General features: G+C 52.4%; 1 protein-coding gene and 1 non-coding gene across 2 annotated transcripts in view; one reads left to right on the top strand and one right to left on the bottom strand.

Annotated features, from left to right (window-relative positions):
• Nkd1 (NKD inhibitor of WNT signaling pathway 1) overlaps window positions 1–26,644 on the bottom strand; it is a 72,235-nt gene extending 45,591 nt beyond the window's left edge. Inside the window, exons 1-3 of the mRNA XM_021220170.1 lie at window positions 26,457–26,644; window positions 26,306–26,338; window positions 25,566–25,699 (exon numbers count right to left, since the gene is read on the bottom strand). Coding sequence (XP_021075829.1) covers window positions 25,566–25,699; window positions 26,306–26,338; window positions 26,457–26,481 — 192 coding nt within the window. The 5' untranslated portion in view covers window positions 26,482–26,644. The remainder of the gene's footprint in view (window positions 1–25,565; window positions 25,700–26,305; window positions 26,339–26,456) is intronic.
• LOC115062743 lies at window positions 3,798–3,941 on the top strand. Its single transcript, XR_003842672.1, has one exon. It is a non-coding gene; the product is annotated as a small nucleolar RNA SNORA48 (small nucleolar RNA).
• Window positions 26,645–26,892: the final 248 nt, after the last annotated feature.

Here is a 26,892-nt window from a genome sequence, read left to right as displayed (position 1 = left end):
TTTTTAAGACAGGCCTCACCAATTCAGCAAGACTCTTCGAGCGTTCCTGGGAGCCTCCTTCCTCTGCCTTTCCATAGCTAGTGTTACAGGCCTAGCCTTTGGTTGCTGTTTTATACGGGTGCTGGGGAACCCAAACTCAGGTCTTCCTGCTTGCTTAGCAAGCACATTCCTGACCGAGCCATCTTCCCAGCCATGTGCACACTTTTTATGCATGTGTTTCTGCGACTGTGTGTCTGTGGGTTTTAAGGCTGTCCCCAGGTCCTCTCCAGATACATACCATATGCGGCCATTGTTTCGGGCCACTCAGCCTGTCCCCCACTTGGTGACAACAGTGCCCTGCTGCTCCTCTGGGTGGTCTTCTATCTTGCAAACCTCCACTGAGCAGCAGAGAATAGGAAGGGCCCAGAACCCCTACCCTTACATCCCCAGCCTCCGTGCCTTGACTTGGAAGCATCCCTACAGGCTCAGGTTACACACATGCCTCAGCTGCTGGCACTTTGGAGGAGGCTGTGGAACCTCAAGGAGGTGGAGCCTGAACAGGGTTAGTAGGGCACTGGGCCAGGCCTTTGAAGACTATCCCTGCTCCGGTTCCTAGCAACCTCCTCCTCCCAGTCTGCGCTAATGTGAACAGCCTCCTCACTCTGCACACTCTACCTACCAAGAACTGAGCCCCTGCCTTCAGGGCGGGCCCTCACCCTCCTGCTTCCGTGTGGAGATGCTAAGGAGGGCTCAGGGGCAGAGACCAACGGAGTTCAAGTGTGATCCTACAAGGCACAGGCTAATGTCATGGATCAAAATCAAGCTCTCTGTGTCAACAAGGAGGTTTAGAGGGTGAAGGTGCTTGCCGCCCAAACCTTACAACCTGAGTTCAATCCCACTCCTCACAGTGGGAGAAGAGACGCCGAAGGTTGTCCTTTGACATGCAAACCACGGCAGACACACACTAATGAGCCCGCACGCACCAGTAAAACATGAGGCTTTATTTCAATAAATCTGTCTTCTTTAAAAGTAACATAAACTTGCCCACAAAGCAACTCTTTCTACCTTGAGTTACCTGATGATCAGAGGGAGACCTGGAGGTCAGGGATCTGAAGGGCAGGAGCAGGTGAAACACAGAAGGAAATAGCATGTGGTCACAAGGACAGCTTTACTGAGCACCTGGGGTTTACATGACCTTTGGAGTGACATCTTATGGACACCACTGCCCAAGGAGGGGGGTCCACTGACAGTTCCATTTCACAGATGGGAAAACTGAGACCTCAAGACAGTAAAGCCGCCTAAGCTTGCATTAACAGGCAGCAAGCTCTGGATTTAAATATATACAAGTGTAGAGTTCTCTTTCTGTTTCTGTGTGGGGAGGTCAGCATCCTGGTTATACTATACCCACACCAGTGAAGAACCATGGGCTGTGGGTTCACTTGTGCCCTCCAAATTTCTCTGTTTCCATGGGTCAACCAGCTGACCCTTGACACACACCTCCTACTCATCTAGAGCACAAAGGACGGGTGTGGCAAGCCATTTCCCATTGAGCTGAAAACCCCAGGGACATTCCACAGAAACACCAAAATCTACCACCACCAAAGTTTAGCCAGGAGCACAGAGAGGGAACTGCACTTACAAAGACACACAGCAAAGCAAGTTCATTTCCTAAGTACAAATCCATGCCTGTTACATGTCCAGCATTCTCGTGAGCCTAGTGGCAATAAACTGTCAGCAGCAGAGTGGACAGTTCCACAGTGGACAGTTCCTTCAGCTGTCACATGAAGAAGTCATGCACAGCCAGTGGTGATGACCACAGAGAAGTGGAGAGGAAGGTCTGATAAGGACCCACTGTCTCTCGGGCTCTGGGGAAAGCTGCTCTGGCTAAACCCCAATGGGAGGGCAGGGAAGAGCCAGGGAAGTGAATGAGAAGAATCTCAAGCAGACAGGAGCGTGTGCAGAGGCTCAGAGGCGGGACCAGGTGGTCTGGGGCAGAGTGAGTGAGGAGCAGGCTCTAGGGAGGGGCAGAGAGAAGCTTCATCTCCTCATTTGAAAGTCACAGAGTCAGAGATGCGAGTGACAGGGGAAAGTGACACGGTGCATGCATCCCTGACTGCCTCTGTCTCTGCCTCTGCCTGTCTCTGTCTCTCTCTCTCTATCTTCTCTTGTTTGTTTGTTCTTGTTTTCCTGAGTCCTGGAACTCACTCCATAGACTCAGAGATCCTCCTGCCTCTGGCTCCCGAGTGCCGGAATTAAAGACATATGCAACACACCCAGTGGTGATGTCTTTCTGTACTGTGAATGTGGCCTGCCTGGAATGCAGGTGGGGACAGAAGAGCGCCCTCCCCCCCCCATGGGCCATATGCTGGTGACTGACACTAGGCTGGGAACAGTGGGGTCATCTGTTGCTCAATCAGGAGCGGTGCTAGGTCTGAGCCCAGACAGCCCTCTCAGACACAGAAGGCTACGTTGGACAGGCTGGGTTCCGATGTGTGAAGGGAAGAAGCCTGCAGATATTGGAACTAACTTCCTTTCCCCAACCTACGAGCCTGATACACGCACGTGCCCTGCTTCCACCAGGCTCTGTACAGCAGACTGTGTTCTTCTTGGATGTGTTGTGACTAGCTATCTCCAGATCACGTGTCCACAGGAGGCACACCATTGGCCTCTCGTAAGTGACAGCAGCGTATAGCCTGTGAGGCTGCCTCTGCATCTCCAGGACAGGGTCCAAGTCACCACCAATTCTCAAAGCCTTGATAAGGACCTTAAATCCAACTTCTGGACAGAACAGTCAACAGTCAGTGGTCCCCTTCTGCACCCTCACACAGCCCTCCCACTGAAGGCAGCCTTGGGGAGAATCGCCAGCATACCCTGGCCCAGAGAGCTGGACGGAGCACAGCCAGGAGGTTCTGTTTGAGCCAAGTGTGGAAATCTCTAGAAATACCCCAGCAATGTGCAGAACCCTCCCCCAAATGCTCTCAGCAACCCATTCCCCACGTGGGAACACAGAAGCTAACAGAAGTGGTCACTCGGGAAGCAGAGTCCTCCCTTCAGACCTTCAGGTAGACACTGTGAGTAACTGCCTGGAGCTGCCATCTTTCCGAGGGACTCAGAGCTGCCCACACCAGAGCTCTGTCCTCACTTGAGGGTCTGGATAAGCACAGATGTATAGAGATGAGAGGGCATCTGCCCAAAGTCACACAAACAGTGAGTGGTGGGGACAACACCAGCATCAGGCCTGACTGCGGAAGCCCTGCTTCTCTTTGTCCACCCTCCCCAGCACAAGGCCCGCCCTCCCCAGTACAAGGCCTGCCCTCCCCAGCACAAGGCCTGGTTCACATCCTCCCCCTCCCCCGAAAAATATTGATGCCACAGGTGACAGAGTGTTTGTTCACTAATGTCACGCATAGCTGTCCCTTACAGTTTAAGAGAATAAGATCTTTAAAGTCTAAAGAACCAACCTTCACTGCCTTGGGGACAATAGCTAGCCTCTTTGAGAACAGTGCTGAGTAGACAGGACTGCTGACCAAGAGAACAGAAGGGATGTAAGTTCAAGTCCCTACAAGCCACATTTTTTTTAAAGTGAACTTAATTCTGACGTTACTAAAGCCAGCATATCCAAATATTTACATTTCAAAAGTGTCACCACATATAAAAACAAACGTTACTGCAGGGGAAAGGCTGGGGGTAGGGACATGGCTCAGTACTTGAGGGCACAGGCATCTCTTGCAGAGGACCAGAGTTCAGTTCCCACTGAAGCCACTGGTCCTCAGGAGCACCTGCCTTCCTGTGAATACAAGGAAAAGTAGTAAAAATAATGTCCTGGGTAGTGGGCAAAGGGGCGCCTCATTAGTGGCGTGGCTCTTACGTCAGTCAGGGGCAGAGCAGGTGGTGGGCCTTTGTTCATCCCAGCCTGATGCCAGGCTTGGTGGCCAAAGCAGGCTTATGCCTAGGACACCTTAAAACCAAATAAAATCCAGGCAGCGCAGCATGGGAAGGGGAAGACAGACAGAGACCTGTGGACCACCATGCCCCTTCGACACGACCTCCAGTGCACAGCATAGGCAGGGCATAACACCTGTGTGCCACCATACCACACAGCACAGATGGAGGATGTCACCCAGGGGCCCACCAGCCGTGTGTCCAGCCTGCAGCGGGACCCATCACAGTGTTGTGAGCATGTGGTGGTCCAGCCTGCAGTGAGAGCATGTGGTGGTCAGGTGGGAGAGACAGGGAAGTGGAGTAGTTTGAGCATGATGAAGGAGATGGATCTGGAGACTGGAAGGTGGAGAGGAGCAGCCAGCTGTGAGAGGCCATGGCATGGGGTGGAGAGGCCCCACCACCTGAGGCCATGGTAAGGTCCACCCCAAGCTGCTGCAGACGGCCATGTCTGAGTCCGAGGCTAGACAACAGCAGGGGTTGGTGTTGATGTCATATTACCATTAGAGAACAGGGTTGGGGCAACCTCCAGGGACTGTGGGTGTCCAGGGACTGTGCATAACTGGTCCTGCCCCTCACTCGATGCTGCGCTCTGAAGATCTTGCCCCATCTCTCCCTGGCAGCAGCACTCAGGAAAGTGGGCCCTGTCCCTCACACAGGCAGCACAGGGGTGTGGGCAAGCCGGGCCCAAGGGTAAGAGTATGAGCTGACTCTGGTATTCATCTGGCATGGGGTGGCTCGGGCACACAGGGGATGCCCCCTACCTTCCTACCCCTTGTCACCTCCAGCAGTCAGGAAAGCTGCCCAGAGTCATGATCTCAGGAGAGCTAGAGCTAGCCCTGCCCCTCACCAACTGCAGCACTCCTTGGTCCTGTACCTTGTCTGGGCAGCACAGAAGAGCTGGCCCTGATGGAGTGGGCACAGGTGAGCTGGGGCTGAGAGCACAGGAGGGCTAGCCCTGGCATGAGGTGGCATGGGTGTGGGGGAGATGCCTTGTACCTCAACACCTGCGGTAGCTGGGAGAGCTGGCCTTGGGTCATGAGAACGGCAAAGCTGGCTTTGTACCTCACCAGCTGTAGTACCCCAAAGAGCAGGCCCTGAACCTTGCCTGGGCCACCCAGTGGAGCTGGCCCTGATGGCGAAGCCAGCCCCGAGGGTGTGGGAGTGGGAGAGCTGGCCCACCCCTCACAGGCCACAGCACTTGGAAAGTGGGGCCAGCATCTTGACTGGACATCACAATGGAGCTTGCTATGGAGGAGGGGATGCAGGTGAGCCAGACTAAGGATGTGAGAGCAGGAGGGCTGAGCCTGACTTCTGATAGTCAAGGCAGCACTGGGTGGCCTACCCAGAGCAGTACTGGAGAGCTCACCCTGATGGTACAGATAAGAGAGAACCAGCAGGCTGACCAGCTCAGCTACCACCCAGGCCCAGACCAAGGGCTCTGAGTTGACACTGGGATGTGTGAAAGGGGTCAGTCCTACGGATCAAAACCTACAGGATCTTCATGACACAGTGCAACAGGATATCCAGGAGGAGTCCCAGTGATGATCCAATATTAATGGTGTCACAGAAGCTGGAGATCTCGAGCCAGACCAATGACTCATTGCCATGAGCATTTGCAAGTGAAGATGCATGGACAGAGGGATACACTGTGGGTACACTGTGACACACTACAGCTCCCACGATGAGATGTTTCCTCTGATTTGTTTGTTGGTGGTGGTTGGTTGTAAGTGTGTTTAATTTGGGGGGGTTGCAAGGGCATATATGGAAGGATGGTGAGATGAGCAGGATTGGGGCGCGCATGACATGAAACTCACAAAGAATCAATAAAAGTTTGTAAAAATAGTAAACATAAATCTTTTTAAAATTGTTAACTAGGAACTCTCATCTTTCCTTCCCACACAAAAGCTTTGGGATACCCTGTGCCTGCACCCTGTGTCAGCCATATTTCTTTGCCCGTCAACCCTACAGAAGACAGGCCTTCATAGTTGGCAGGGCCCATAGACTCCAGCCACTCTGCTGAAGCTAGGCTGTGTATCTTCCCTAAAACTCTCTACAGTCAAGCTCTAAGGGACCTCTGATACCTAAGAACTAGAGAGTCTCTATCGAGTCCCAACTGGCAGGTTCCACTCTGGTCCTTAGCACCCGCTGTGGGCAAGACAATGCGAGGACCTGTTCTTGGGGAGATACAAGGAATGCAGGATATCTCTGCAGGGAAGAGATGAACTGCAGTGCAGCATGAGACCAACCCAGGAAGGCTCTGAGGAGGTGGCCTCTCTGAGAGCATGTTCACACTGTCTTTATGGTCCCTAAACACAGTGAGACAATCGCTTCAGGCCCTGAGGTTCCCTGCTTGCCTGTTTTAATTCTCACTACCAGGAGAGTTCTTATCGACTATTTCATTTTACCGCTGGGGAACTGAGGACCTGCACGTCATCCACACCCCTCTGACTTGGACAACCCCAGAACACATCAGCAAAGCAGTGTGAAAGCTTCCCTGAGGGAGGAGGGTCAGCTGAGGGAGAGCTTCCAGAAGAGGGAGGGACATGGTATCTCAGGGTCTGCTGAAATAGGAAGAAGGAGGCAGGTTCCCCAGGATAAGGCAGGGCACACATGCTCAGGAAACATGGGACCAGGCCTGCCTGGTCCGAACACAGGACCCATGGACCCAGGTAGAAGCGAGGATTCTGGTGCTGACACAGATGACTAGCCTGCTCACAGGCACTGTGTGAGAAGGGCCCAGATTCCACCACCTAGTCCCGAACAGCACCCACTACCCACCCCCGGGGCCATGATGCCAGCTGAATTCAACTTCCCAAAATATTTACCAGAAGGCTCTGGGCACAGACTCCATTCTGTAAACTTGGATGCAATTCCAGAGCTGAAGAGACAGATCTCCCGGAAAACCAGATAAACCTTCCCTCGCATTCTAAATAACGAGAGGGAGGTGGGGAGGAGGAGGAAATAAATCAACCCTCCCCACTGCCCAACTTAAAAGGGATTATGGTCCGGAGCAAGGAGGGAGCAGAGATGCCGTGCCCTTATCGGGCACAAGGCCGCTCCAGACACAAACAAAACTTTTGGCAGGCATCCTTCTTCCTCGTCGGAAGGGGAGCAAGCCGTCCTCATACACAGGCTCAAAGCCACTCTGAGTACATGCAGGCTCATCTTCCCCTACATTTCTGAAAAAAGAAGGGTCCCTTCTGGGAACCAGGACACCAGCTGGAGCTGGAGCAACAGAATGAGGCCTGTGAACCCCCAAGTCCCAAGGGTAGCTAACCCAGAGTTCAGATCTCTCACTACGTAGGCCCTGGTAATGGGAAGAGGAGGGGTGAGCCGACTCAGTCGTGTGGGGAGAGGAAGTTGTGTTCCTTGCCTCTGAACCATTACCCTCAGCATCAAGGGTGGGATAAAAGAGACAGCAACCATAGGATAACAACCCTCCGTCAGGAGGACATAGCGAGAGGCAGGTACTGCTGCTGTCTCCAGATGACAGATAAGCCAGAGTCTCATAACCGTAAAGACAGCACCAGATCGGACCAGACCTCCAGATCTCATCTGGGCCCTCCCTGCTGGTGTACCCTCCTCCAGTCTCTGGCTCCATCTTCCAGCTCGGCCTGTCTCCATCCCTGCCTGGCACCCTTGAGTGGCATAGCCCTAAATCCCCCCCCCCCAAAGGAGAAGAGAACATGGTTGCATGTTCACCCTCCCCACCCCATGCCATCTCCCGGCACCCACTCCCACTCTAGAAACGCAGCCTGCCTCCCCAGTGGCCCATCCAAGAAGCAAGCTTTCCAACATAACATTTTCCTCCCACAGAACGTGAGAATAAAGGGTTCTTTGCTTGTCTCCTGAAATAACTGGCTCTCGCCATAAAGCAACCTCTGCCCAGTAAAAATATTTCTGTAAAACTTGGTAACTCTATCTGCAGCTCCTTTTCTGAAAGTCAAAAACCTTGGAGAATGAAATACAGCCAAGGCAGACGTTCCGACAAGCTCATGAAGTCATGTCTACCCCAGGCAGTCCTCCCGGGCACAGTGATTAATTTGCTGTTAACCACAGGGACTTTGTGTCTTAATACACTCAAAGCAAAACACCAGTTCACATTTCTGCTGAAACAATACCCACCACCCCAGCTCAGGGGGCAGGCAGCCAAGTGGGCAGCAGAGCCAGGGCTGGGCTCAGGGGCCTGGAAGGATTCTGGAGAGCAGAGAACCCCTGAGATAGACACGATACACAGGTGAGTCACCCTCTGTGACTTGGCCTTGCTCACGGAGGCAGTGAGCGTTATAAAACAAGTTAGGGTTATTGGGCTGAGATTGGGGTCCCCTATGGAAGAGTCAGAGGAAGGGTTAAAGGAATGGAAGGAGATGACAACCCCGTAGGAAGACCAACAGTGCCAACTAACCTGAACCCCTAGGAACTCCCAGAGACTGAGCCACCAACCAAAGAGCATTCACAGGCTGGTTGGAGGCCCTGTACATATAGCAGAGGACTGCCTTGTCTGGCCCCAGTGGGAGAGGATGCACCTAATCCTGTAGAGACTTGATGCCCCAAGGAAGGGAGATGCTAGGGGTGGGAGCACTCTCTCGGAGGCAAAGGGGAGAGGGGATGGGGGAGAAGAACTCTGGGAGGAAGGACCAGGAGATGGGGCAACATTTAGGATGTAAATAAATAAAATAATTAATATCATTTTTTTTTAAGTTAGGGGTGCTTAGGTGAGTGTACAAGTGCTTAACCTAACTCACTCCAGGACACCAGGGAAGGCACAGGGCTTGCACAGACCTCAATCTTCCCACTTGTCAATGTGGAAGGCTCACTCTGGAGAAACAGGAGTCCAGATGGCAGGTCCCTGTGAGCCTCTGCACCCACCCCACAGTAGCTGAGACTTGCAAATGCTGTTTTAGGTCCAAAGAAACAGAGATAGGCGTACATATTTGGCTACCAGCATAGGCATTACCTCACTGAATCCTAAAACAAGGTGGGGGATTTCCCCTCCCCACTACACAGGAAAAACAATGTAAACCCCAATTCGAAGCTGCACCCCAAGCTCTGTGTCCCCTAGAATTGGCAGATCCACACGTAGGAAGGCAAGATTAAATGAGGCGCGCGCGCGCGCGCGTGTGTGTGTGTGTGTGTGTGTGTGTGTGTGTGTGTGTGTGTGTGTGGAGAGAGAGAGAGAGAGAGAGAGAGAGAGAGAGAGAGAGAGCATAAAGAGAAGGGTCAAAACATTATATTACTATTATTAGTAGTATTACTATAATTATTATTGCTATTATATTATTTTTATCTGTTTGTTCATTTGTTTAAAGAGGGTCTCACTGTAGTTTTAGCTGACCTGAACTTGCTATGTAGTCCAGACTGGCCTCCACTAAGCTCGGCCTCCCAAGTGCTGGGATTAAAGGCATGTGCTACCATGCCAGGCTCAACCATTTCAAATGTATCTATGAAAATGTCACAATTAAAGCCATCTGTTGTTTGGGTGTGTTACTTGCAGTGCTGGGAATCAAATCCAGGACTAGCCTTTCAGGTTCCATGCAAATCAAGGGAGGGTTTCTGACCTGGGAACTCTGGCTACACTAGCCCAACAGTTAGGAGAAGGGCACACATCCACCCACGGTGGAGAGTACATGGGCTTCAGAGGGCTGCCGTGAGCACTCTGAGTGGGAGGGATTTCCTGGTATCCCCAGGCAGAGGTTGAGAGCTGGGAAGGAAGGAGGCTCCTGTGGGCCACATGGGGGAAATGGCAAATGACCCAGGCTTTCTGAAACCCAATGGCCAGCCATATTTCTCCCCAAAGCTTAGCTACTTTACCTGGTAGCCCCTGTCCCCAACTGCTAGCCATCCTTTGTTTGGTGAGTCTTCGGCCCAGGGAACTGGGCACGCATACTCTAGGCTCTACCCTCTCAGCAGCACGTGCAGCCTTCCCATCAATCCCTATGGACCTCTCTCAGGGACACACCCAAGGGACATAGCATAAGACAGAGAGCCAGGATGACTCAACTCTGCAGGAAAGTATATGGCCCGGGTCAAAACGATGGAAGTGTAGCCTGGAATTTCCTGGAGCTTTCAGATGGAGGCAGAAGCTTGAATGGACTGCTGAGACCGGCTCACACTGGCTAGAGAGAGACGGCCTATGAATGAAGCCAACATGAAGTGGGCAGAGACAAACACTGCCATCCTGCTCTGGGGACAGGTGCTCTGAGCTCCTGACTAGCCACGTTCACCCAGCAACACACCCGAGCAGCAGAGCATTTTAATTATGACATTTTCATACGTGCATTTGAAATGTTTGAGGCAGGCATGGGAGCACGTGCCTTTAGTCTCAGCATTCGGGAGGCCAAGCTAGGTGGATCGCCACAGACATGATTTAGGAGAAGGGTGAGGTCACAGAGCTAGGGAGAAGCAACCCAAAGCCCTCTGCAAAGACCCAGAACAGAAACTGGGGCTGAAAGGCACAGAGCCTGAATCCCAGCCCCTACACACCGGTGACCGTCTCTTCACACCACCGGGATTCTCCAAACCTCAGATATTCTCTGAGTATATCTGAGTATCTACAGCCTGCCAAGTAGTGCCCAGCCCACAAAAGATTGTTCCATGGAATCTGAGTATGAGCTCAGTTTCCCTGTGCGAATAATCCTGGCCCATTAATGTATTACTTGAACAAGGCTTTGGGAGCTAGGAAGCCTCTGGCCGATACCAGTGTAGGGGGCAGCTGCTCCAGTCCAGGGGTTTGCGTTCCAGTACCCTACAGCAAACTCTGTGGTAGGTACCCACTCCAGTCCATACTTGGAAAAAGTCTCACCCCACAGCTGCACAAGGAGTAGCACGCAGGAGCTCCAGACTTAAGTATTTGTAATGTAGGGCTCAAGTTCTCCCTTCCACTCTTCCAGAAGGAAGATCACTGAAAACCATGACTGTGGCTGTCAGTGGCCAATGGGGCTGGCTTCTCCTGCCTCCACACAGCCATGCCTCTAACGCCTCTGATGGGACTCAGGGGAGGGTGGACCTGGGCTTCCTTTCAAAGGTGTAGAAAGCATTCTCATCACCCCTGCTGCAATCTACCTTACACACACACACACACACACACACACACACACACACACACACATACATACACACACACATAAACACATACACACACGTACACACCTACACACACACATACACATACATACACACACATACACACACACACAGATACACACATACACACACACACACACACAGACACACATACATACACACACACATAAACACACACACATACACATACACACACACATACACAAACACATACACACACATACACACATACATACACACACATACACACACATATACACACATACACACATACACACACATACACACACATACACACATACACACATACAGACACACATTCACACACACAAACAAACACACATACACACACAGACACACATACACACACAGATACACACAGACACACAGACACACACAGACACACACACATACACACCTACACACACACACCTACACACCTACACACCTACACACCTACCTACACACACACATACACACACATACACACACATACACACAAACATACACACACACATACACACACATACACATATACACACACAGACACACACACAGACACACACACATACACAGACACACACAGACACACCTACACCCTACACACATACCTACACACACATACATACATACACACACATACACACACATACACACACATACATACACACACATACATACACACACAGACACACACATACACACACATACACACCTACACACACACACCTACACACCTACACACCTACCTACACATACATACACACACATACACACAGACACACACATACACACACACAGACACACAGACACACACACATACACACACATACACACATACACATATACACACACATACACACACATACACACCTACACACACACATACACACACACACAGACACACACATACATACACACATACATACACACACACACACACACACACGCAGTAGCCCAGGCCACTCTAATCACAAGAAAACCCATCAGACTGAGCTATACTGCCCACTTCTTTAACAGTTCAGAGTACTCCTGTATCAAAACCGTTTGTGGAAGTTTAAGCCCTCGTGGAAGTTTAGCCACAGCCACGGGAGTGGGAAGAGGGAGCCTGACACCAGTCAGATTCACACAGGGCCACCTATTGGGTCCCCTGCACCCGGCATCTGCCGCTCTCCTCATTACCCAGGCCAGCTCTGAACACACACGATCCTCCTGCCTCAGCTTACCAAGTACACAAATCTGTACCACACCAGCTGGACTCTGCGCTTGAATCAGCACCCAGGAGACTCAGAAATGGCGAGTCACCCCAACCCTCTGCCCCTTCTGGCACCTCCCCTCCCCTCCCCTTCCTTAGTAAACGTATAGTTTTTCTGAAAAGTATGAGGGCTACACACTTATTCACCTAAAAAGCCAAAGAAGGAAGTAGGCAGTGTGAAAAGTCTGATCCTTCCAGATCTTTCTCTATATATCTAACTACACTCAGAAACAGACCTGTGCACAGCTGTCCCCCAATATCCCCGGAGACCGGCTTTGGGACTCCCCTGCCGTGGACAACAAAACCTGTCAACACCCAGGCCCTTCATCACAAGGGCCCCCTCATCCTGCTGTCACCTAGCGCAGTCAGTGAAGTGGTCACATGGCCAGGGACTGACCTGGTGAGGGGCGGGTGCATTGTAACCAGTTTTTCTCACTCCATGCACATATCTTAACATGCACGAGGCACACCTCCATTCTGTTGGGACTCTCTGACCTCTCTTCACCAAGTCAGCACCTGTAAAACCCAACTGTGACAACCCCAACAATCTCATCCTACCTGCATCTCATGGGTACTGCTCCCTCCCCACTTAAAAAATAATAATAATAAGGCTGCCTATCAGTGGCTTTCTTTTCACACACACTCTATGGTAGGCTACAATCCCTGATAGAGATCTCATGTCCAGTATTTAGGAACCTGTGGTCCCTTCCCTTGAGTCTGGGCTAAAGCTGCGGTCTGTTGTACCAAAAAGGATATGGAAACACCAGCTCTAGCTCTGAGCTACTGGGCACTCAGAGAAGTCAAATAATAGCCAATGGATACCTGAAGCTCCTCAAGCCATCATCATGGCTGCTCAGCCACATCCCCTCTGAGAGGTGGCTCCTGCCCTTCAGGCTCAGATGGTGACCTCAGTACAAGGCCACTACCTTCCTCTTCCTCTTCCTCTTCCTCTTCCTCTTCCTCTTCCTCCCAAGTGAGGAGTGGGCAGGCTCAGTGTGAAAGCACCCTCCCAACCCCAAGGAGCTCCTGCCTTGGGATGAAAAATGAAGTCAAAGGCCCTGAAGCTAGGAAACCAGAGAGAGGCATAAAGAGGTCAGGAAACACAGCCAAGGCTTACAGCTTGTGAGAGCTGAGCTGGGGTTTGAACCCAGGTATTCACTCACATTCTGAATCTAGAGCAGTCACGATCTATCTACCATAAGAATTACGTTATAACGGGCTTCTGTATCTATAAACATGAGCATGCACATGTGTGTTTAAGCCAATACAAAAAAAGTAATACGAAACAGTAGTTTTACTGTAAGTAAGTGATAGCTTTGTCTTATTTTTGTAATTTTCGATTTCATTTTTCTGGCCGCCGGTTGATTTCGGGAATGGAGCCGTAACATATCATTTTGAACCCACTGCCATGTCTCTAAGACAACTCTACAATTCCCCAGCCTGACTTGAGTCTTGCTCTACTGAGGTCCCACCTTCATGTCAGGTGAGCCTCAGCGCGGTAGCCAGCGGGGGGCCAGTTTGGGCAGCATTAGTCTGCCCACTAGGCGGCTGGTTCTTACCCTTCCCAGTGCCGCGACCCTAAATTTACTACAGTTCCTCGAGGTGTGCGGACCCCCAACCGTAAAATCAGTCTTGTTGCAACTTCATGACTGTAATGTTGCCACTGTTATGAGTCATAGTGTAAATATCTGATATGCAGGATATCTGATATGCAACCTCCGAAGTGGTGATAGCCCAGGCGAAGAACCACTGTGCCAGAGGAAGAGGGACTGCCACTCATCAGATATGAAATGCTGTCCCCCAAAAGCTCACGTACTAAAGCCTTGATCCCTAGGTCACCAAAATCTTAAGGGAGTAGAGTATAGCTGGGAGAAGCAGGTCCTGAAGATGTCCTTAGGGATGTCTGGTGTCTGACTCCTACCTCTGCTTGCTGTCCTACTATGCTCCTCCACCCTCCCCCAGCTGAGGGCCTACACCTTCTCACACCGTAAGCAAAATACATCCTCCTTTGTTATTCTCCTCTGGCGTTCTGCCATTAAAGTAACAAGAAAACTGATTAGTGTCAGGTAAACTATCAGCGCCTGCATCACCAGGATGCTGACGGAAGCAAGCACTGAGGACAAGGACAGCTCGGCCTCCTCCGGTGCTCTGTAGGCAGCAGCTACGCTGCCACCACCTCCTCTTGGTGGGCACCCGCGCTTACCACGGAGCCGTGTTCCCAGGCTGCAGCTACAGAGCATGTGCCCAGGGCTACCCCAGTCACAGACTCCCATAGGCAGGGGCAGGAACGGAGGGCCCCCGCACCCACAGAGACGGCAACCGTGTTCCCAGGTAACCCAAGTTTCCTGGAGTCCTCTTGCAATCTGTCTAAGCCACTGGGAGAAAGGGCGCTATGAGAAAAATTCAAGGTCAAAAGCAGCCCTGTAACATGACACCCTATAGAAGCCAGGTATGGCCCAGGTGCGGGTCCCTAACCAACACCTACAGCAAAGGCCTCTGGGTGAGGCTCCCTGCCCAAGCTTCTGAGGCTAGGCGAAGGAGAAGCCCCCCTGGATGGCTGTGGGTCTCTCCCACAGCCCTAGGGCAGACTAGCGCTGCTGTGCCTAACCCACTCCATAGTCAAAACTAGGTGCTCAGAGAACCACAGCAAGGGCAGCGGCTGGAGTCGGGAAGGTTTGCGGTAGACACTTGATCTCCCCACAGGATGTGGCACACCCCAACCCACCCCAGCAGGTATGGCCCGCTCTTCTGCTGGTTTGCAGAATGCTGACCTGACATCTGGGAGACTAGACTCAGACTCCAGGAGGAGGCTAAGGACTTTGTGCTGTTCATATGGCCTCTGTGCCTCTGCACATCACCTACCCGTGCCAGGAAGGCACACCTCCTACTTGTTCCCTGGGGCTTAGTAGCCTCAGCACCACTCTCTGACCTACCCTTAAGCATTAGCCCCTCACTCTCCTTCATGCCCTGTTCCCAAGCATCCTCAGATGCCCACTCTTGGGATGCATCTGTTTGATCATGAGTGGACACACCAGAAAGCTTTGGGACGCTGAGTATCTGCTCCGTTTTCCAACTTGCTGACATAAACTTATTTCACCACCACCACCACCACCACCCCCAGAGAACTCGGTGTAGAGGAAACCATGCCACAGACGTGAGGTTAGAGGACCTGAGACATTGCTGGCCCTGGGCCATCCATCAGGAAGCCCACGTGGGATGCAGGTCTAAGATGTCAGACTCTACAAACCCATCACACCTGTCACCAGCAGCCACACAGCTGGTCCACAGCACTGATTCACACCTCTACTTCTGTCACTCTCTGTCCTCCTGCTGTCCTGCCTGCCACAGAAACAAGCTGTGGGTTCCCAGCTCCAGGGGCTACCTGCTCTGTTCTGTTTGTAGCCAAAGCCGGCCTTTCCTGTCAGGTACCAGTTTTAGGTTAGGAGTAGCTGTTTCGTCCACATGATAAAAGTGCCCTCAAGAGACAGATACAAAGATCTCACAAGGAGACGCAGGCCTGCATGCAGTGTCTTATCACTAACTCCCTGAGCCCACAGGGCCGAGGTGGAAGCAGTTACAAGCACAGTGCGCAGGCCAAATCCAGCTAGCTCTCGTATACAGCCCAAGCTGACTGCAAGTTGTAATCCTCCTGTCTCAGCCTCCTGAGTATTGGGATCACAAAGGCATGCCATCACGCCTGCAATGTTTTAAATCCAGACATCTGGATATTCTAAACCAACGTCAAGGCCATGCTCCCCAGAGGCTAAGTGCTGGCTGGGCCTAAGTGGCACTGCCCTCTTGAGGCAGGGTGTGTGTTCAGGAGCAGATGCCTTCCACCCGGCCTGCTGCACCCAATCAATGTGACTTCTCTGGTTCCTCGGGCTACTGAGGTCAGCATTAGCATCCCACAAAGCCTCCGCTCTAACTGTACCCCAAGCCCCACCCTTGTCTGTGGGTTACAGCTTTAAAAGCCCCATGTGGGATTCTTCTGAACCATGCTAATGAGTGAATACTACCAGCCCAGTTCCCAGTTGCAAAAACTGAGGCAGCCATAGCTTACGCTCCTACCACAGCATGCATACCAGGTCCCTACCTTCTCTATGGTACCCTAGGGAAGCTGACCCCTGGGCACCAGTTCCCTAGGACATGTCTGCATGTTGGCTTCTGAATTCAGTTAGAAGAACGACCTGGAAGGTAGAAAGTGAAATAGTTCCTCCCACACTTTGACACCCCCACACTATGGCTCTGATCTCAGTGAATCACCTGGGCCTTAGTGGAGGCTGGTGCCAGACCACAGTTGTTTCAACACCCAGCAGGTTTCTCCCAACCTCGCTTGCAACTTTCTGACCTTAGGAATCTTCTCCTTTAAATTATCGACACTGTATCTGTTTCCCACCACATTCACCGGTTGACACAGAGGTCCCGGCTTAGTGCCTGAAGTCTCAATGAGAAAGCGTGCAGGCAGAATTAGAACCCAGACTGTGGGCCTCCACAGCCCTTGCTCACCTTGATGCTGCTCTATTATTTCTCCTGACTTCTTGCCTGCCTGCAGCCTCCCCAAGGGCCCCTGGATGTTCCCCAGAGAGCCAAGAGCTGTGCTTATCCCAGTGCAGACCTGTGATCCTCACGGAGCCGGTGAAACCTTCTGTCCCCGGCTTCATCTTCCAAAGTACCTTTACAGAGAGCTCTTCCTCACTCTTCCTCCTCCACAGAACAGATCACAGGCTTCTTTCATCACACTGACCTCACACAAGGCTACTTCAAGTTTTCTCTCTGGACAAAGACCTGACTGAGTCCATAACACAGTGGGAAGGTGGCCAGGGGCTGGGTATGGTGCCTTGTGCTTTAAATCCGGGCACCCAGCGGGCAGATCTCTCTGAGTCTAAGGCCAATCTAGTAAACATGGAAGGTGACCAGGCCAGCCACGACTTCCACCAATATCTCCAACAAACTATGCTCTGTGGCTTTCTCCCTGACGCTTATCAAACGTGCAGCCACTTTGACATTCCCCTGACTCGCCTCTGGTGTTTGCCTCAGGTTTCCTCTGGGGACAGATAGCTCTGACCCCAGTAGTTTCTGTTCTAGACCCAAAGCCCCCAGCATGTCCCCTAACCTCCCTTTAATGTCGTCACTGTTCAACATGTACCTTCCAAGTGTGGGCCAATCTAACTTAGAAACACCTGCAAAGACCCAAGTATGGCGGCTGCATGGAAAAACACAGCTACATTCTTAAATGTCCACATTGCAGCAACTATGTAGCAAGCACAGCTGCATATTTAAAAAAATAAAAAAAGCAGTTGTATCCTTTGGTAGCTATAGGGCACCAGTATAGAGCACTCCCTCATCCTCACTCCTGAAGACTGAAATGTACTGCTCAAGTCCCTTATATAACTAGGGACCGCACATGTGTATAACCCGGCACACTCTCCCATATACTTACATCAAATCCACATTGCTTATAATACCTAATGTGGCGGTTTGAAGGAGAATGGCTCTCATAGGCTCATACATTTAAATGTTTGGTCCCCAGTTGGTGGAGCTGTTTGGAAAAGACTAGGAGGTGTGTCCTTGTTGGAGGAGGTGTGTCCTTGTTGGAGGAGGTGTGTCCTTGTTGCAGGAGGTGTGTCACTGGGTGTGGGCTTTGAGATTTCAAGAGACTTTCTACCTCCTACTTGTGGAGCAAGGTGTGAGCCCTCAACTGTTCCTGCTGTCACGCCCTTGCTCCTCCATCATGGGCTCCAATCCTCTGAAACCGTCAGCTCAGATTATTACCGCCTCCTTGGTCACAGCATCTTATCACATCATAATACTGCTATCTAGTCATCAGGGTATCTTGTTTAGAAAACAATGACAAAGGAGAGCGGAAAGCCTGATCAACTTAGATGCATTTTCTTCAAATATGTTCAGTTTTCAGTTGATTCAGGGCTCAGTATGGACAGCTGATGCCATAATGCATCGTAATGAATGAACTTAACTTCTGGAGCGTAAAGAAGTTGAACACTAGGGACCTTAGCGATATGGATGACAACAGGTATGGTGGCACTCGCTGTAATCGCAGCAATCAAGAAGTTGAGGCAGGAGGCTAGTGATTTCCAGGCCAGTCTGACCTATACAGCAAGATCCTGTCACAGAGTAGAGTGACCCAGCCCATCAATAGGCCCACATTTGAAAAACATGAACGATTATTCCTGACTTAATAAATCTTAGAGAGCTGGTAGTCAAAGCAAGTTATTTTAGCTAAATAAACAGCACTCACGACATCTCACTGTTACTAAACAGAACTTAGGAAACCCTCTCATTAAGTTCCAAGGCAAGGACAGAGGCGTGAGGAGAGGGAAGGCCAACACATAAGGTGGACATCCACCCAGACCAGCTCTGAGCCTCAAGGCACCCCAGACCTTACTGAAGCATCCGGCCAACTTGTGTTTTATTATTTACATTTTAAAACCTTTCTTTTCCACCAGGCTCTAAGCCTCACAAAAATGGCTTGTGGTCAGTGAACATGTAGAGGTGTGTACACATCTTCTGCAGACACACGAATAGCGGAAAAAAGACGGCGTCCTGTACATACTAAATTAGAATGACATCATCCCACTTCTCAGATGGAGAGGCCAAAGTTCAGGGGAGGGAAAGGCCCTTGAGCTGATGTCACGGGATGCAGCAAAACCCACCTTACCCTAGGGCCCTCTAATAACCATCAGCCACACACAGGGACACATGCCACAGCCAATGTGGCTCAGCAAGCCAGAACAGTGACGCCCAAACTAATTCCTCAGGGCTGCTAAGCAAACATGGCCCTGGACAGGCCCCTCGGACAGAGCCACACTGGCTGGCCGGGGTTCCTGCATGCCCTGCTGAAGCTGAGGGTGACTTCAGCCGAAGGACCTACGGCTTTCCTCCTGAGCCTTGTGGCTGGTGCCCACATGGGTAAACATCCCTCTCAGCTTGCCCAGGCATCTATCAAAGAATTACTTATGCCTCTGGAAGTGTGTGTTTAGAAAAGGCTCCCCACCCACCTGGGCTTGGCAGGGTGCGGCCTGACTGGACTCTCGGGCTACCCTTCATAGAGGACTACCCTTCATGGAGTGGGCATGCCTCTCCTCTGATCCAGCCTGAGAGCTTGCCCCTGCCCATGCAGAGAGGCTGAGGCAGCTTCCCAGGATAAACGGAGCAGGGTGGCATCAAAGCCCAGCTTCCAGAGCCAACAAGCGAGGCCTTGAGTTCTCTCTGGTCTTTCGTCCAGGGTGTTCTCAGCTCCTTCCTCGTTTCTCTCTGACGGGAGGGCAGATATTTGGTTTGTGAGGGACTATATTCTTTCCTTTCTCAGGGAGAGAGGGCTAGGGAAGAAGCCAGGGGAAGAAGGCAAGGGGGGGGGTGTTACTGACTGTGAGCAATGAGCTGCAAGAGGAAACATGGGAGCCAGCAAGAGCAGGAAGTACCTGGATCCAACAAGCAGCCAAAAAAGATTTCAAAGTTTGTATAGCTAAGCAGAGTAAATTCACAGCTCTGGCACCCGACTCATCAATATGATGGATGCCCCTTCCTCTCCCCCCTCCCCCCCACCCCCTCCGTGGGCTCCATCCCTGACTCTGAGGAGCCTGAGCAAAGATGATGTTGTCTCAGCTCAGCCTTGGATGACACAGTGAGCTCTCTGGGGTTGCCTGTCAGCAGCCTCTTTCCCCAAGCCCTTGAGGGGCTGGCTCTTCCCTGCCCTTCCGCAGCCAACGTCATCCCTTAGTTCTCTCTGCTGGCACAGCTGAGCTTCCGACCCTCAAGCTGACTTCTTCCACCTACAATCTGGCTCCAGAAGCCACCAACCCAATTGACAGCTGGGTAACAAACAGCCCATCCTCAAACTACAGGTTAGTTAATTCCAAGGCCTAAGCAGGCAGCCTCACACACCTGCCCCTGGACAGGGAGCTCAAGCATTGCCAAGAACTGCTCACCCACAGGGCTTTCCCAGATGGAGTTCCAGGGACACTTCCACTCCCCATGAGCTACCAACCCACAGTCTCAGTGTAAGACTTGGTTCTAAGATTCAACTAAGGATGGTGGACTTGGGAAAGATAAAACCTAGCATCGGGAATACAGGTTTAAAAAGTTGGCTAGAGCCGGGTGGTGGTGGCGCACGCCTTTAATCCCAGCACTTGAGAGGCAGAGGCAGGCGGATTTCTGAGTTCGAGGCCAGCCTGGTCTACAGAGTGAGTTCCAGGACAGCCCGGGCTACACAGAGACACCCTGTCTCGATAAAACAAGCAAACAAAAAAAGTTGGCTAGAAGGAAGGAGGCGGTAAGGACGATGATCACATGTTCTTTCTTCATACCCAGCAAGTGCCTATTATGCACTTCAGAAACAAAATTGCATTTGGCAGCTGACTCTTTCTGTCCAAGGAGACAGGTGGTTACTGATGGGGGTGGGGGAGGTGAGGAAGTGGGCTTCCTGGTCCAAACAAGGATACACTCACCATCCCATCCCCCCCACCCCCCACCCCGCAAGGAAGTAACAGCCCTCAACTCTAGTCTCAGCCACATGTACGAGATGCTGCCGGGACTGTGAATGGAGAGACACGTCCCCACTCATGGCTCCTAGGGTACAGACAGCACACATGGGCTGACTCAGCGTCCTTCTTAAAGAAGTTAAAGTGCCTCTTCTAAGAAGTCCCATCACACAGATGTACCACCGCAGCAGGTGATGATACCCACTTGGAAAGATACAGAGCAGGAGCAGCCTGCAGTGATGTCTGGCACAGCTCAGACTTCCCAGGCTCCTTGCTGGCTCAGGCCTGTGACTCTGTTCCCAAGGAGACCCGTCCTAGCCCACTAAAAGATGCCTGTGAGTGAAGGCACCATGCCTCTGCCCTGAGACCCAGCCATTCTCAAAGCAAATCATCTTTCGATTCTTAAACACCGACTATTTAATTTATGCTCTACCTCAAATGTCAAGTCCACCTCCCAACACATAGCTTTGAAACCACGTAAGGAGGCCTAACACTTTCCATAGGGTGAAGACATGGGGCCTTTTCATTGTGCCAACTGGTATCATTCAAGGGTAATTCCCCTGGAATCCAGGATTCCAGCAGCAGCTGGGCCAGCTCCCAATCTCATCACACAGCCCCACCTGGCCCCATGCGGCCTGCCTGCACCCTCCTAATCTCCTCCAAATATCAAAATGTGCTAGGTGCCCCCTAATCAAATTACCCAAGTGCCTGGCAGCCGCCTTTGATCTACAGGGGGCTTGCCTGCCCCAAGCCCCAGCCTATTTCTGCAAGCTGTCTTGCTATAAAAGAACAAAAGGATCGTGGTTTGAGGAGTCAAGGTTGTTTGGAGCCTGTCTATATGCATCCCTGTGTACATGCGTGTCCATGCTCACAGCGTGGACATAGGCAAGGTGTCCTCCCTCACCCCAGAGCCCATTGCTCCACCTACCTAGGGAGCTTCACCATGACGCCTCTGCTCACCTAGCACTGCCCCTGGGCCTTCTCTTGCTGCCTGACACTTTGTTTCTGCTGGCCCTCGGACCTGACACTTTGTTTCTGCTGGCCGGAGACCACTGTCTAGCCTCTACTACAGCTCAGTACATTCGCCTCAGCCATGGCCTGGGCTCAGTCGATGGTCCTTCCTTCACGTGTTCCTCTGGCCCCAGTCACTCATGTCTCTTCTCCTTTGAGCTTATACTCCCTTGTACCTGATAAAGCATCCATGGAAAAGCAGAAGCCCAGACCTTAGCCTGGGTTCCCCCAAGAGGCGCCTGTAGTAGAAGGGTGCAGAGAGAATGAACACACACATCAGGATCCCTATGTAAAGATCAACTCTCAACCCAGGCCCTATTCTTATCAAGATTAATCCACGGCAGCTCTGCTATGGATGATAATATTACTGTGCTCATCTTATAGATGTGCTAACAAAAGACATGCAACGTTAATATGACTTGCACAAGGTGACAATGTCCTGTGCAGAGCCTGACCTCTGCACAGGGGGGATAGGCTGAGTTTCATGTCTGTGTGGCTGCCCTCACACTTTACAGTGAGGTCTGCAACTCAGCTCCTGTCACAGACACAGGAAAGGCAGGGTCCCTCTTGCTTTTTCCGACCCTGCAACCAGCTCATGTGGACACAGTGGCAACTGTCTGTGAGCCCCTGACTGGAAACAAGGCAAGGCTTGGCGTCACACCACTCAGTCTACACCGGCTGAGTGCAACTCCAGAGGGCTATGGGGAGATGAAGGTCAGAGAAGCAATGTGCTGGGCATATCCAGGCGCTCGGGCAACAGCAGTTCTCATGGCAACAATAATGTTGTCTGTTTGATAAGCCAGTAATGTGTCCTCAGGCTCTTCGGTGACAGGACAGGTAGAGAAACAGACACAGAGTCCTTCCCTGAAACAGGCCTACAGGAAACTATCAGCCCTGGAAGCCAACAGACTGCGAGAGCCCACACCCATCTACATCCTGATGATATCATAGAAGGACCCTGCCAGCCACCCCTCCCATGCCAATGGGATCCGTGGAAATGGCAGGACTTCAACGCGCTCCGCAATGGCCTGTCCGCCACTCTCAGTGCCCCTGCCGTGTGAGCAGTCCTCCTGACGTTCCCAACTCCAACCGCTTGAACTCAGCATTTTCCCCAGTATTGACTTTGAACTCACCTACCTCTTTCAACTTTGATTCATCTTAAGTGATATAACATCCAGGAAATCATGCGTTTGATGTCCTAGTTATTTTTCACTGATTAAAAAAGATAAGTATCTATAAAGATTAAAGATAGCCCCTCTAAAGACCACCTGAATTGCTTCCCGGGCCGCCACCAGTGTAGCCCCACACTTTGGCTCAGCCTGGTCCTTCTCTAGGGTGAATATGACCCCACTACTGTGGCCACCACAGGCAGGAGGGGACCCAGGCATCCTGGTCTGCTATTAAGATCAACTCTCAAGGAAACAGAGACCTCCCTCCCCCCACTCCACATCTTTGATGGCTGGGCCCACCCTCTAACTATCCGACACATGTCACACTGATGGCTCTATGCCTCACATCTTCAAAAGGACTTTGAACAAATATTAATGACCCCTCCTCTTCTGAGAGGGGGGTGAGGCAGGAAGGCAGGCGAGCAGGCACATCCATCCCATGCTGTCCTCAGCTGGGGGAAGAAACCAGGCAACAGAATTCCGTGACTTCAGCAAAGCCACAGGCTTAAGCAGGGGCCCCCTCCCCCTGCTTCATTTCCCCCAATGGCAACTTTTACTGGCTTGCATTCCTCTTGCTGGGAACACTACTATTTAATTAAAAACGACAGACTTTTGTTTTCCTCTCCTTCTTCCACCCTCCCTCCCATCCTCCCAGCCTGGATGCCAAGGAGACCCACCAAAAACATGCGGGTAACATTTGTTATGGCTTTGAAGATAAAAGTCAATGGAAGCAAGCCCTCGCTGTATTTCAAGTTTCCCCTCTAGCATGAAGCAAAAGCTGCCTGGCACTTTAGGGGGAAGAGGTGGGGGGAGAGAAGTGAGAGAGAGGAGGGGGAGAGAGAGAGAGAGAGAGAGAGAGAGAGAGAGAGAGAGAGAGAGAGAGCGCCTAAATAAATGTCATTCTGCAGGAATACTTTATGAAAATAAACAGGCTGAAAAAAAACAAAACTTGATTAATGGAAATCCTCTGTCGGCCTGTATTGAGCTGCAAATGCATCTGTTCACGTGTCTAAATTGAATTGTTTTCATTGGTCCTTAAATAAATAAGTACATCAAAACCTGGGAATGGTGGGGGAGGAAAAGTTTGTGGTTCTGCTGAAAGGCTCCAATGCAGCCCCCCCACCCCCACCTCAGACCAGTTTTGACCTTTCTACTAGGATAGCAGCTCCAGTCCCAGCCAGCAGCAAACTGGAAGGCCAGGAAGAGGAAGCCGGAGCCACGGAGTGGGAGAAGTATCCAGAGAGGACATTTAACACATATGCACAGACAAACACACATGCCCCCTCCCTGCAATGGTGCTGCCAGGTGCCAACACACACACACACACACTCACACACTCACACACACACTCACACACTCACTCTCACACACACAACATGCATTCTCTCATACACTCACACACACACTCACACACACTCACACACTCACTCTCACACACACAACATGCATTCTCTCATACACTCACACACACACTCACACACACTCTCACACACACACACTCACACATGCATTCTCTCTCTCTCATACACACACACACACACTCACACATACATTCTTACACACACTTACACACACATACCCACACCACCTCTCTGCAATAGTGCTGCCAGGTGCCAACACACACTCACACACACACACACACACACACACACTCACACACGCATACCCACGCCACCTCTCTGCAATAGTGCTGCCAGGTTCAATACCACATATACTAACACACATCCATACACACACACCCCTGCACACACACACAATCTCACCCAAAGAACAAGACCAAAGAACTAGCCAGACCTGAGGCTCAGTCTTTTCCCCCCTCTAAGTTTAAAAAAAAAAAAATTAAATGTCACATCAAAAAGTTGATTCATCCTTTGATCCTCAGCTTGCAAGAGTTCCACGCAGACCATCTGAAAGCCTCGTGCGGAGTTCTGGAGCTCACAGGACATCTGTGAACACCAGTCCCAGGCCAGGCGCAGGGGCTGGAGTCATTCACTCCCCCAACCCACTTGCTCCCACAGAACACCTCTAGCCTCAGGAACCCCCTGGGTGAAGAACGAGGGTGCACCCAGACCAAGCTATAGAGACGCCCCCTCCCTCTCAGGGCCACACTAAGGGGGCAGCCAGGTCCCAGTGCCTCCAAACTCTACACTCAGATGGCAGATGGCACTGATGAATGCCACAGACACAGTTGGAGGTAGCCACAGATCCTGGGCCAGCAGAGCCCTGCCCTCTACCCAGACACTCCTGTCTCCCTTTAGTCTTAACCCCTCCCTGTGGAAAAGCTTAGCCACAAAAGCAAAGTAGAGGAGCCCCCCAGCCCCCAACACACACAAGACACACAGCAGTTTCCCCACCCCACTGGACCTGGATCGCCTTCTCCCTGGAGCTTCCTCCCCAAGCAACCCTCTGTGCCCAGCTGGGCAGGAGACTGGTGCCCACTTGATCGACAAGGGTCGTCCAAAGCATGGGGCGCAAGTAGGGCTAGTGGGGCACACAGTGGCTGAGTAGGGATTTTTGGACTTAGATAATGTGCAAGCGGGATGCTAAAAGTTGGGAGGGGGGAGATCCTCAGACCCTCCCCAAGGCTGAAAGGGGTGAAAGGGTAGAACGGAGTCGTGGGTGCCATACCCGAGTGCCTCGACCAACAGTGCCTGCCAATCTCAGCTGACGGGGTCCTGAGACGCTGCCTGGACAGCGCTGCCTCCCGATCCACTCCTCGATGCCTTTCCTTGCCCAAGCAGCGCTTACGGCAAAGCTGTCACCTGAGGCGAGAAGAACACGAAGACATTGAGTCCGGGGGCCCCCCAGCTGGCAAAAAGTTACCTGAGAGTGAAGGGAAGGAGACAAGGCGGCACAGCCCGGAGAGTAAAGACTTGGCAAGAGGGTCAAGCGCCCCGGACGGAGCAGAATCCAAAAGAGGGAAATAGCCAAGAAAGGGGGCTCGGCGAGATCCTAAGTGCAAGGAGGATTCAGAGGGTGAAAGGGAGGAGGCAGTACCCTGACTGAAGGAGTTCGGGGATCAGAGGAAGGAGCGCGGGAGGCAGGGACTGCAGAGGAGAGAGATGAGGGTCAGCAGAGAGGGTGCAGTGGGACCAGAGACCAAGTTCTCCGGAGAAGGGGCTGGCGGCTAGAGGAAGGCGCAAGATCTTGGGGAGCTGAAGGGAAGACACCGCCGCCTAAGTGGAGGGGGTTAGGGTCAGCAGTGGGAGCACCGGGCTGTGGGGAACGGGTAGGAGGGGCAGAGGGGCCCCAAAGAGCGCTCCCGGGGCGGGGCTGGGGGCTGAGGCAGCCCTGGTAATGAGATCCAGCGGCAGGGCGGTCCGCGCCGCCTCCCTCGCGCCCCCCGGGCCGGTGGCCCGCGCGCCTACCTTCCGGGCTCTCCCTGCGCTTGCACACGGCGGCTGCGGGCACATCGTGCGCGGCGGCGGCGGCGGCGGGAGCCGGAAAGAAAGGAGAGGGAGAGTTAGCACCGGCGGGAGGACGCGGGGCCGCGGCCGGCGCGCAGGCTAAGACACTGACCCGGCTTCGAGTGAAGTTTCCCCATGCTGGGGCGCGGCGGCGGGGCGTCCTAAGCCATGCGTCCGGCCGCCGACCCCGCGCCAGCCTCGCTCGCCTCCTCCTCACAGTCCGCGCGCCGAGCGCAGCCTTAGGCGGCGCCGGGACGCGCTCCTGCCGCCGTCGCCGCGGCCGGACTGACGCCCGGGCGCGCCGAGCCCCCTGCCCGCCGCCGCGGCCCCGCGCCTCCCCGAGCGCCCATTGGCCGGCAGCGGTCCATCAAAGGCGAGGCGGACGCGGCGAGGCGGATAGAGGCGGGGCCTGCGGGTAGGGGCTGGCCGATGGGCGGGACCACAGAGGGCGTGGTCTGTGGGCGGGGTGGAGCCTCGATGGGGAGGGGCTTTGGGTGTGCTGGGCCCCAGGCCCCCTGAGCGAACCTCGGGGCGGGAGTGGGGACCAG

Source organism: Mus pahari, chromosome 20 (genome assembly GCF_900095145.1).
Source record: "Mus pahari chromosome 20, PAHARI_EIJ_v1.1, whole genome shotgun sequence".
Lineage (NCBI taxonomy): Eukaryota > Metazoa > Chordata > Mammalia > Rodentia > Muridae > Mus > Mus pahari.
The sequence above is the reverse complement of the archived record's forward strand: the minus strand, read 5'-3'. Positions and strand labels throughout refer to the sequence as shown.